This window comes from Falco biarmicus, chromosome 7 (genome assembly GCF_023638135.1).
Source record: "Falco biarmicus isolate bFalBia1 chromosome 7, bFalBia1.pri, whole genome shotgun sequence".
Taxonomy (NCBI): Eukaryota; Metazoa; Chordata; class Aves; order Falconiformes; family Falconidae; genus Falco; species Falco biarmicus.
In genome coordinates this window covers 70248082-70258339 of record NC_079294.1, presented here as the reverse complement: position 1 = coordinate 70258339, position 10258 = coordinate 70248082, and the positions used below count along the sequence as shown (strand labels likewise).

At 58.8% G+C, this 10258-nt stretch overlaps 1 protein-coding gene across 1 annotated transcript; it reads left to right on the top strand.

The window, feature by feature from the left end:
- Nucleotides 1-763: 763 nt before the first annotated feature.
- On the top strand, nt 764-9656 carry AP3S2 (adaptor related protein complex 3 subunit sigma 2). Its single transcript, XM_056347269.1, has 6 exons — nt 764-1209; nt 1536-1627; nt 1754-1865; nt 4644-4715; nt 8338-8445; nt 8792-9656. The coding sequence occupies exons 1-6, from the start codon at nt 1141-1143 to the stop codon at nt 8918-8920; spliced, it is 582 nt and encodes a 193-aa protein (XP_056203244.1). The 5' UTR covers nt 764-1140; the 3' UTR covers nt 8921-9656.
- Nucleotides 9657-10258: the final 602 nt, after the last annotated feature.

Below are 10258 nucleotides of genomic sequence, written 5' to 3'. Positions count from 1 at the left end.
TTTATGTTGCTCTGGCACCGTCTGCCCTTTGCCATTTGCTTTTTGATTTCCTGGTTCTTAAAAACCACCAGGTGCCACCGCCGCTGTGGCCTGCGATTCTTTCTCCCTTTCCTCTTCAAAATTGTGAGCAGATTTATTCAGATACCTGATGGCTGGTAGCGTGCAGGTGGTGCCCAGGCAAGTGGCAGTGTTCCTGGGGGGCTCGTAGGCTGTGCCCCCCAATGCCACCACTCCAGGCTGTGGCTCGGGGCAGCCCCATGCTGGTAGCCCAGTAAATAACACTGGGAGATAAGCCCGAGGGCTTGGCCCGGCTTAAGGGCAGCACGGCGGGAGTGAGACCCCCTGGGAGCCCCCCAGGCCGGGAGCAGGCCACACAGCACCGTGGCTGGCACTGGGCCTAGGGGCGCGGGGGCAGCGCAGGGATGGTGGGCAGCCAGGCGGCCGCCTGTAAGGCCCCCGATATTCCCCCGCTGCAGGCCTGGGGGGGAACTCTCCCCTCCCAGTACCTCCTGCCGGGGACCAGGCAGGAGCTGAGCCCGGGGAGCCGCGGGCCGGGACAGGCCAGGGTGTGCTGCGGCCGCTAGGCCCCCGGTGACCTCTGACCCCACCGGTAACCCCGCCCACTGGTGCTCCATGCAGATAAGGGCGCTGGCGCTTTAGAAAGGGGTGTGGTCTGCTGCCGAGCCCCGCCCCCTGCACGACCTCCCGCTCGCTCTGCCGCGGCGTGGCACCGCGCGGCTCCCGTCGCTTTGGCGCCGCTGCGCCCCCTGGTGGCGCAGGCCGGGACCCGGGCCGGGCTCCGGTAGCGCGTTCCCGGCGCTGGCGGCGGCGGAGCTGCCCCGCTGCGGACCGGCCGGCGCCTCCCCGGTCTGCCCCGGTGGCTGTCGCGGAGACCCACCCCCCCCCGGCCTCAGCAGCGGGAGAGCGGCTGCGTGTCCCCTTCGCCCGGTTCCACCGGCACCGGCCGTCCCCTGAGCCCTGGGCCGTCCCCGCGTGTTAGGCCGAGGCCGCTCTCCGGGGACTGCGGGTCCCCGCGGGGCCGCCCGGGCTCGGCCTACCGAGCCGCAGCGTTCCCGGGGCGGGCGAGGGGCTTCCTGCGGGCAGGCCCCGGTTCTGCTCCCGGCCCGGCCCGGCGCCGCCATGATCAACGCCATCCTGGTGTTCAACAACCACGGCAAGCCGCGGCTCGTCCGCTTCTACCAGCACCTGGTGCGGGGCCGGGGCTGCCCGCGGGCTGGTGGCAGCCGGGGCTTGAGCCCGGTGTGGGGCTGGGGGTATCAGAGGGGAGCCTGGGACGGGGGGTGGGGGTGTCCAGGGTTGTGGGGTGATGGCTGGGGGGCTGGGGAACCTGCCTGTCCCCCAGTCCCTGACCCGGTTCCACGGCAGCCCCCGTGGCTGCTTCTCTGGTGCCAGGGCTGGCGGGGAGCCGGAATGCTCCCGGTGACCGGCATCCCTGGGGCACCGGGGGAGAGCCCCCGGGGGTGTGGGTCTTCGAGGCCGTGCACCTATGGGTGCTTGTCCTCACCCCCCTGCAGGCAGAGGAGGTCCAGCAGCAGATTGTCCGAGAGGTTTTCCACCTGGTGCTGAAGCGGGATGACCACATCTGCAACTTCCTCGAGTGCGGCAGGTAACCCTCTGCCTCCCCTGCACCGGGGGGCCGCGTGGGGCTGCCCCCTGGGCTGGGGGAGCGCCTGGGCTGCGTGTACCCCCCGACACACCCCGAAGTCCTTCCCCTCTCCTTGTGTCTCCCCAGCCTGTTTGGTGGCTCAGACTACAAGCTGATCTACCGCCACTATGCCACACTGTACTTCGTCTTCTGCGTGGACTCCTCGGAGAGTGAGCTGGGCATCCTGGACCTCATCCAGGTCGGTCTCTCTGCAGTGAGGGTGGCTGCCGGAGGGCAGCCGGTGGGTACCTTCCCCCGCAGCACAGCCCTGGCTGGGTGACCTGGGCCCTGACACCTTCCTGTTGCACTTTGTGGCATCTTGGCGCCAGCCCTTCTGGAAGTTACTGGGAAGGGGGCTTGGATGGGGAGCTGCCGGCCGCACAGCTCCTCCACCTGGAAGCAGCAGGGGAAGTCAATCTGGATGGTTTTCCTTAAAAAATAGCATCATAGAATCATTTATCTTACCAATGTCTACAAGTATCTTATGGGCAAGTGCCAAGAGAACAGGGCCAGGCTCTTCTCAGTGGTGCCCAGGGACAGGACAAGGGACAACAGGCACAAACTGCAAGACAAGAAGCTCCATCTGAATATGAGGAAAACTTTATTTGCTCCAAGCCTGATGGAGCCCTGGAGCAGGCTGCCCAGAGAATTTGTGGAGTCTCCATTTCCAGAGACATTCAAAACCTGCCTGGTCATGACTCTGCAACCTGCTCTAGGAGAACCTGCTGTACCAGGGTGTTGGACTAGATGATCTCCAGAGGCCCCTTCCAACCCTGACCAGTGTGATTCAGGTTGGAAAAGACCCTCAAGATCATCGAGTCCAGCTGCTAAACGTAGAATCCCAGGTTGGAAGAGACCACAAGGATCATCTGGTCCAGTCTTTCTTGGCAAAAGCATGATCTAGTGAAGATGGCCCAGCACCCTGTCCAGCTAAATCTCAAGAGCGTCTGATGTTGGGGAACCCACCACTTCCCTGGGGAGATTATTCAGATGGCTGAATGTTCTCACTGTGAAATATTTTCCTCTTGTGTTCAGTCGGAATCTCCCCAGGAGTAACTTGTACCTGTTACCCTTCATCTTTTCCATGTGACTCCTTGTAAAAAGGGAGTCTCCATCTTTACAGCCACGCTTTAAGTACTGGAACATGGTGATAAGGTCTCCTTTCAACCTTCTTTTCTCAAGGCTGAACAAACCCAGTTCTCTCAGCCTTTCCTCATATGGCAGGCTTCCCAGTCCTTGGATCATCTTTGTGGCCCTTCTCTGGGCCCTCTCCAGTCTGTCCACATTTTTTTTTGTGTAGCAGGGACCAAAACTGAACATGGCATTCCAGGCGTGGCCTGACAAGTGCTGAATAGAGTGGGATAATGACGTCTTTTTGTTTGCTGGTGATGCCCTTGCTGATACAACCCAGCATCCTGTTGGCTTTCTTTGCTGCAGCAGCAGCACACTGTCTGCTCATGCTGAGCTTGTTGTCCCGCAGGTCCCTTTCCACAGAGCTGCTCCCCAGCTGGGTAGATCCCAGCCTGTGCTGCACTCCTGGATTATGTTTTCTCCAGTGTAAGACCTTACTCTTGTCCTTGCTGAACTTTGTAAGGATCTTGTTAGCCCACTCTTCCAGCCTATCCAGGTCTTCCTACAGGGTGGCTCTCCCTCCCAAAGTGTCCACTTCCCCACTTGGTTTGGGATCATTGGGAAGCACAAAAAGTGTTAACCAAACGCTGCCAATTCCACCACTAAACCACATCCCTAAGTGCCAAGGCTACACGACTTTTAAATGCCCCCAGGGATGGTGACTCCACCCCTTCCCTGGGCAGCCTGGTCCAGGGTTTGACAACCCTTTCGGGAAGAAGAAATTTTTCCTAATATCCAAACTAAACCTCCCCTGGTGCAGCTTGAGGTCATTTCCTCTTGTCCTATTGATTGCTAACTGGGAAAAGAGGCCAAGCCCCACCTCGCTATAAACTTTCAGGCAGGTGGTTGTAGAGAGCGATAAGGTCTCCCCTGGGCCTTCTTTTCTCCAGGCCAAACAACCCCAGTTCCCTCACCTGCTCCTCACAGGACTTGTGCTTCTAGGCCCTTCACCAACTCCATTGTCCTTCTTTGGAAGCGCTCCAGCACCTCTCTTGCTTGTACTGAGGGGCCCAAAACCACAAGTGCATTTTTTAAATTGTGTTCAAACAGTGCGTGGACTTGTGCAGGGACCTTTGCTAAATCCGGCTGATGGCAGGCATGAGCTGTCTGCCCTGCCCAGGTCACCTGCCCTGTGATCATGCAGTTCCCGTAATTCAGCCCCTTTCAGGCTGTTCTGGTGGGCTGCAGCCCTGCCTCGAACGCAGCCGCCAGTGGTCCCAGCACTGCAGCAGATCAGGCCATTGACACCCGGGGTGTTTCCCCCTGGACAGCCAAGTCCCGTGCTTTGGTGCCCTTGACCTTGTGCTGGGCCCCTCGGTGGGGTTCCGGGTGTGCGGGCAGCACCTGAAGACAACAGTGAGTGGGTGGGCACGGCTGCGGTGAGGGAGCCCATCTGGGGCCAGAGGAGCCCGGGATGGACCTGCTGTGCCCTTCCTCCACAGCTGGCCCAGCCAGGGCCAGGCTCTTCCAGCTGCGACCCCTTGCCAAGACGAGCTCTCTCCTCGAGCAGGTCTGAGCTGTTCCAGCTGATTCCTGCAGTGTACCGAGGACTGGCACTGGTGCCTGTGTGGCAGTCCCCCGACCCCACGCTGCTGCTGCAGTGCTGGGGGTCCTGGGCAGCCCCTGGGCTAGGCTTGCCCATGTTTGCCCTGGGAACAGGCACTGTCCTACCATCCAGTGGAGACGGGGTTGTTGAGAAGGTTTTGTCCCTGCTCAGGGTGACGCCCTGGGGTGCAACAAGTTTCTGTTAGGGGCCGCAGCTTTTTTGCCTGTAGACCCTGGGGCTGTGCGTAGGAAGCATCTTGGAGTGGTCTTCTGTACTGACCTTCCCTTCCTGCCACTTCAGGTGTTTGTGGAGACGCTGGACAAGTGCTTTGAGAATGTCTGCGAGCTGGACCTCATCTTCCACATGGACAAGGTGGGTTGTAGGCTTTGTGTGATCCTCTGGGCCAGTGCTATTGATCCCCCCAGCGCCTGGCTGCTCCAGAGCCCTGCCCTCCCTAGAGCCTGCACTCCCCTGGACAGGAGCTGGCCCAGCCTGGAGCTCTGGAGCCACTTGGGAGAGGCTGTTGCTATGTTAGGGGTCACTTTTTAGGAAGAGATTGAGAGTCGTCAGCCTGGGGTTCTCATAAACTTGCTCACATTGTGTCCTCCTGATGAGATCCGAGTTGCTGGGCTCTGTTCCGAGCCCATGGATACAGTGACTTGCGGCACTTGGTGCTCACCCCATGGCACTGCTGCTGCAGGGCTGCACTCTCTGCTGCAGCACAGCGGTGGGGGCTGTGCTGCTGATGGCCACCGACACTGGGGAACGGTGTGGGCAAGTGACGGGGATCTGCGCTGAGGCTTTGCTCCTGGTCTTCTGCACAGGCCTGTGCTGGTGGAGCTGGGCAGGCTCTGATGTTGAACACGGGTGTTCCGCCTTGTCTCGCCATGCTGGGAGACCTGTTAGCGGTCTTGTTAACATTTTACTACAGCTGCAGGAAAAAAAGGGAAGGAACAATAGGAGTGTTTGGAATACAAAGTGTTTGGTAAACTTTGACTTGAGCCACAGCCTTTCATGCTTTCCCTTTAGCTGGACTGAGTTTCTGGGTGGAAACCTATCCTCTTCGACTATCTCACAGATGGGGCTGAAGATAGCCAGGACTATGCTTAGAGAAAGGAGAGATTTAGCTGACGTGTGCTGGACTTGTGTTGCTGTTGATAAAGGTTTTCGTGCTTTGCTGAAGACGGAACATGCCAACAAAAAAAAGAGGAGTGGAAAAAAAATCGATAAGGCTGTACAATGTCGCCTTTCTGTTGGTGATTCAAACTTCTGAACTCTGGCAGAAAAATTGAGTTAGCAGATCTTAGAAGGCAATCTGGATCTGCTGTGTGTACTAGCAGCTAGTGAAGTAAGACTTTAGATTTCGTAATTTGCCAGGCTGTAAACATTTAGAATGCTGATTATCTTGTCAGCAAAAGTGTTGCTATCAAAGCAAACAAAAGGACAGGAAGGAGGAAGTCAGAAGGAAGGAGGAGTACCTGCGGGAGAAGTGATGGCAGTTGCCCAGATCACCTCTGGCCACATCTGGGGGAGGATGTGCTCTCAGTTACTTATTTTGTGGCCTGATCAAGACCCGGCAGCTTTACACTCAATCCGCAGCCTACAGGCAGAAGAGATTATCCTGTTGCTTGTCTGTTTTTCCAGGAGTAGCAGGGATTGCCCTTTGTTTGAACTCTCCTGTCAGGCAAAAGGTTCAAAGGAGACAGGAGTCAGGACAGTTTCTGGTAGGGGAGACCCTGGGCTTGGTCACCCTGAGGCTGTCCTGCCGCTGCTTCCCAGCCTTGACTTCAGTCCTTAGCACTATCGGTTGGTCATCTCGTCTCTCATTTGGCATGTATTTATTTCTCAGATGTGTTCATGTTGAGTGCCTGCACTCCCAAGAGCTTGGTTGCAGATGGGTGGCGTTAGGGGTGCTGGGAATATGCAGCTATGTCCTGCTGGTCCCTGGTCTTGCCCCTCAGGTGCCCGGGGAGGGCTTTCTGTGGCTGTGATGCTGCCCCAGCGCTGCCACCGAGCCCTGCCACCGGGACTTCACTTTGGCAAGAGCCGTGCAGGGCACAGCGCTGTCCTCTGCTCTGGCAGACGGGTTCCAGAGTTTGTCAGTTCCCAACTAGAACAGCAGAAAAGAGGCCAACGTCAACGTGCTGGTTTGTTGAGCAGAGACTTTGGCTGTGAACATCCCCAGCCCACTGGTTGTGGCTGGGATTTGGCTGGAGCTTTGTCTGGGTCCTTTATGCAGCACAGGGTCTGTGAGCTGCTCTGTGTTTCACGTCCCTGCTTTTGCAGCAGGCAGCTGGATGGGGCCTTCAGGTATGTGGTTCCCAGGCACTAGTGATGCTCAGTGCTTTCAGGCAGTCAGCTTTGGGAGCAGCATCTCAGAGCTGCAAGGATTCCTCTTTTGCAAGGGGAGGCTGGAGTCACGAAGCTGTGGGGAGGCTCGAGAGGAGGAGGCTGGAGGCTGTTGCCCAGCTCGTGGTTGTGATTCATACCTTGAAAGGAACGTGAGTTTCACTAAGCAGCTGCAGGGTCCCAGAGAGGACATGGTTTGTTCAGGAAGCGCTGTGTTTCGGTTTGGAAAACAAAGCTTGCTTGGGATTTTTGCCCTGTTGGTTTTGATCCAGCTTGGGCTTAAGCCAGATCTTGAAGGAACAACATTTCCTGCAGCCCAGATGCTCTCCTGTTGTGGGGAGCTGTGAGCACCATCCGGTGCAGTGTTTGCTGGGGCTGTGCTGAGCTGAGGCTGTGCTGCAGGATGGCGGTTCCAGTGCTGTGGGTGTCCCAGGAAGGTGCTGTATCACCTGTGGCTCACCCTGTGCAGTGCTGATCCTGCACACCATGCTGTCAGAGCAGGATGGGACCCATGGGAAGCCCTGTGAGGGTATCAGGCTCGCTGTTTGCACAAAGCTGGGTTTCCCCTTTCTAGCAGGTTCTCTAGCCTGCTTTAGTTTTCACAGCATTGCCTTGGCAGTATTTGCCATACAGTTTACAAGTGCAGCCTGCCCTTATGAAGCTATAAAACAATATAATAACTTAACCATCTTTCAGTAATAGCCTGTTTCATGGAAATAACCAGACACCCATAAATTCATCATCTGTGCTGAGTGGCTGCTGGGAGCTGCTGACTGAGCAAGGAAAGCTGAGCCGTGGGGGTGGTGGAGCTGAAGGTGCATCACAGCCACCCGGCATGGCTGGGCTGCCGTCCTGGGGCTTTTTGTGTTTTCTTGGATTGCAGACCACCATGGGCCCTTCCTCCTGCTGTGGCTGTGGGTATTGCCAGCCCTCCCCAGTGGGGGCTGGCAGGAGGGAGCAGCTCGCTGTCTTGAGACTGCTCTGTTTCATCCTTGGATGCCTGTGAACCCTGGGAAAGGGAGCAGGCTCTCTTAGCAGTTTTGTGCTTTTTCTGTGCGTGTGTCATGTCTTTCCTAAGAGAAAGCAAAGGAGCTGGGCTCTGGCCTGGCTTTCTGGGTAGAAGAAACTGGTCCTTGGAAGAGGTGTCCAGCTTGGTGGCTCCAGGAGGCCCTGGGGTCTCCACTGCCCTGTGGAATTCCCTCCAGCATGCTTTCTAGACACGGTGTCAACTGGGTGCTAGCCCAGGGAGGGATCAGACTTCAGTTGTGGTGTCAGAGATGGCGCAGCCAGGGAATGCCAGCCACCTGGCTTGGACCTAGCCTCTCTGGGGATTGCCTGGTGCCTGGTGGTCCAGTGAACAATGTTTGCTCTGGCCTCTGTGGTAGGTGTCCTCTGGAGCAGAGGTACAAGCAGTTAATGGGATTGTGGGACTCCCCCTGTGGCGAGGACCCTCTTGCTCTCTAGGCAGCCAGCACTCCGGGGCCGTGTGGGCTGAGAGGAGGGCAGGGCTCGATTGGCATCTCTTGGGGAAATGCCGGTGCCTGGCACACTTTCGCACCAGCCTGCAGGCACTGCAGCCACTGCCGGTCCGTGAACTGGGCTGGGTTCACAGCCTTCCCTTCCCTTCTTTTCCCTTCCCTTGCAGGTTCACCACATCCTGCAGGAGATGGTGATAGGCGGCATGGTGCTGGAGACCAACATGAACGAGATCGTGGCGCAGGTGGAGGCCCAGAGCAAGCTGGAGAAGGCAGAGGTGAGTGCCGATGCTGCGCCTCTCTGCTGCGGGGAGCTGGAGTATGCTCCAGGCTGGGCAGGGGGCAACCTGCGGGGTCTGGAGCTGGTGCAGATGGGGTATCCCCAGTATCCCCAGTCTCTGCTTGCCTGAGTCCCCAAGGAGAGGGCTGGGGGCACCCCTCCGCAGCCGTGTTCCATGCTGTTTAGGAGTGTAGGGAGCAGCCCAAGCATGGACAAATAGCTGTTCCCATTAAGGTTAATAACCTGAGATAATGAAAAGTTTATTGCCCCTGTTTGCACTGTCATTGTGAAGATGCAGCTGCGGGGCTGAGGGGCTGGCGGTCACTGGTCTCTCCTGTTGGCAGGGAGGCCTCTCAGCCGCTCCTTCCCGTGCGGTCTCGGCTGTGAAGAACATCAACCTACCAGAGATCCCGCGCAACATCAACATTGGAGACATCAACATCAAAGTGCCCAACCTGTCGCAGTTCATGTGAGCGTGCCGTGGCGAGGAGGGCTGCCCACGCACGTTGGTTGTGGCCTGGGCTGGCTGGGGAGAGGAGCTGGGCTTTGCTGGGCTCCCCCTGCCCCTTTTGGGTCTCTGCCCACACAGCACATGGTGGGGGGCCCAGTGTGCTGCCGGGGTGCCTGGGCTGGGTGGCAGAGGGTAGGGAGTAGTGATGGGTCTCGGTGAGAATGGGGTGGTGCAGTCACCTTGGACATGGGCTCAGTTCTGCTCTCTGGTCTCCCAAGAACAAGGGCAGCCTTTCTTCTCCTCCCTCCCTGTGGATGCACAGCCTCTCTCCTCGCTGTGGGGGGAAGAGCTGGGTCCTGCCTCTCCCAGCACTTCTTGGGATTCCCAGTTGTAAAAATGTACCTGTAGGTGATGGCTCCTGCACATTGTTGCCTCCTCCATCCTCCCCCAGGTGGGCCATCCCCTGCCTGGCATCCCCATGCCCACCCTGGTCCTGCTCACTGGGTCTGGCACCCTGGGCTGGGGTTGGGGCCAGCCTGGGTGGGTTTGCTCGTGGGAGCTGCCACGAGCTCTGGAGCTGGGGCCAGCGTGGGTGGTACCTGCTGCACGGGGGGATGCCAGCAGGGAGAGGGGAAGGTTAGGGCAAGCCTGCACTGAAAGCTGCTGGGAGAAGAGAGCCAGCTTGCAGGGTCGGGGCCAGGCTGGGGCCTCCTTCAGCAGCATGTCCCAGTGTCCTAATAAACCACCGTGTGAACCTGTCTGTGACTGCTGTGGGTGCTGCTGGCCCAGTGCTGGGGTGAGCACCCAGAGGGGCCTGGGGGGGCTGGAGGCTGCTACGTAGCTCTCGTGGGACAACTGCAGCCCAGACTGCTGCATGGGGGTGGGAAATGGGGCCCTGGACCCCACCTGAGGGAGAGCTGGGGCTGCTGCGGGGTGGGCTCCAGGGCAGGCTCCCTGGCTGCACCCTGCCCTGCTCTCTGGAGCAGGCAGGGGGAATGCGATGGCCCCCCTTGGGCTGTGACAGCGGCATCCCTGGCTTTGGGGCTTTGGAGGCAGGGTCACCAGCCTGCAGCCTGCCAGCGCCTGCTGGCCTCCCACCAGCTTCCCTGCCTTCTTTGCCACAGAGCATCCCTGGTCCATACTTGTACAGCGAGCCCTGTACAGCTCAGTGGGGCACGAGGGGGCTGTGGGTCTGGGACTAGTGTCCCCCCCAAGGCCTGGGGGAGCAGGGCTGGTCCTGGGGGTCAGAGTGAACGGGCCAGGCAGCGAGGTCCTTGAGCAGTGGGGCTTCTCAAGCTGGGTGCCCCGTGCCCCTGGGTCTGCCACAGCTCCATCTGGCCACCAGCCTCCGGGCTGGCTC

What these genes read in the sequence shown, in the direction of transcription:
- AP3S2 (XM_056347269.1), top strand. Translation starts at nt 1,141, where the DNA reads ATGATCAACGCCATCCTGGTGTTCAACAACCACGGCAAGCCGCGGCTC. An exon ending in AACTTCCTCGAGTGCGGCAG is followed by an intron (nt 1,628 to 1,753) that starts GTAACCCTCTGC and finishes GTGTCTCCCCAG; the next exon opens with CCTGTTTGGTGGCTCAGACT. An exon ending in GCATCCTGGACCTCATCCAG is followed by an intron (nt 1,866 to 4,643) that starts GTCGGTCTCTCT and finishes CTGCCACTTCAG; the next exon opens with GTGTTTGTGGAGACGCTGGA.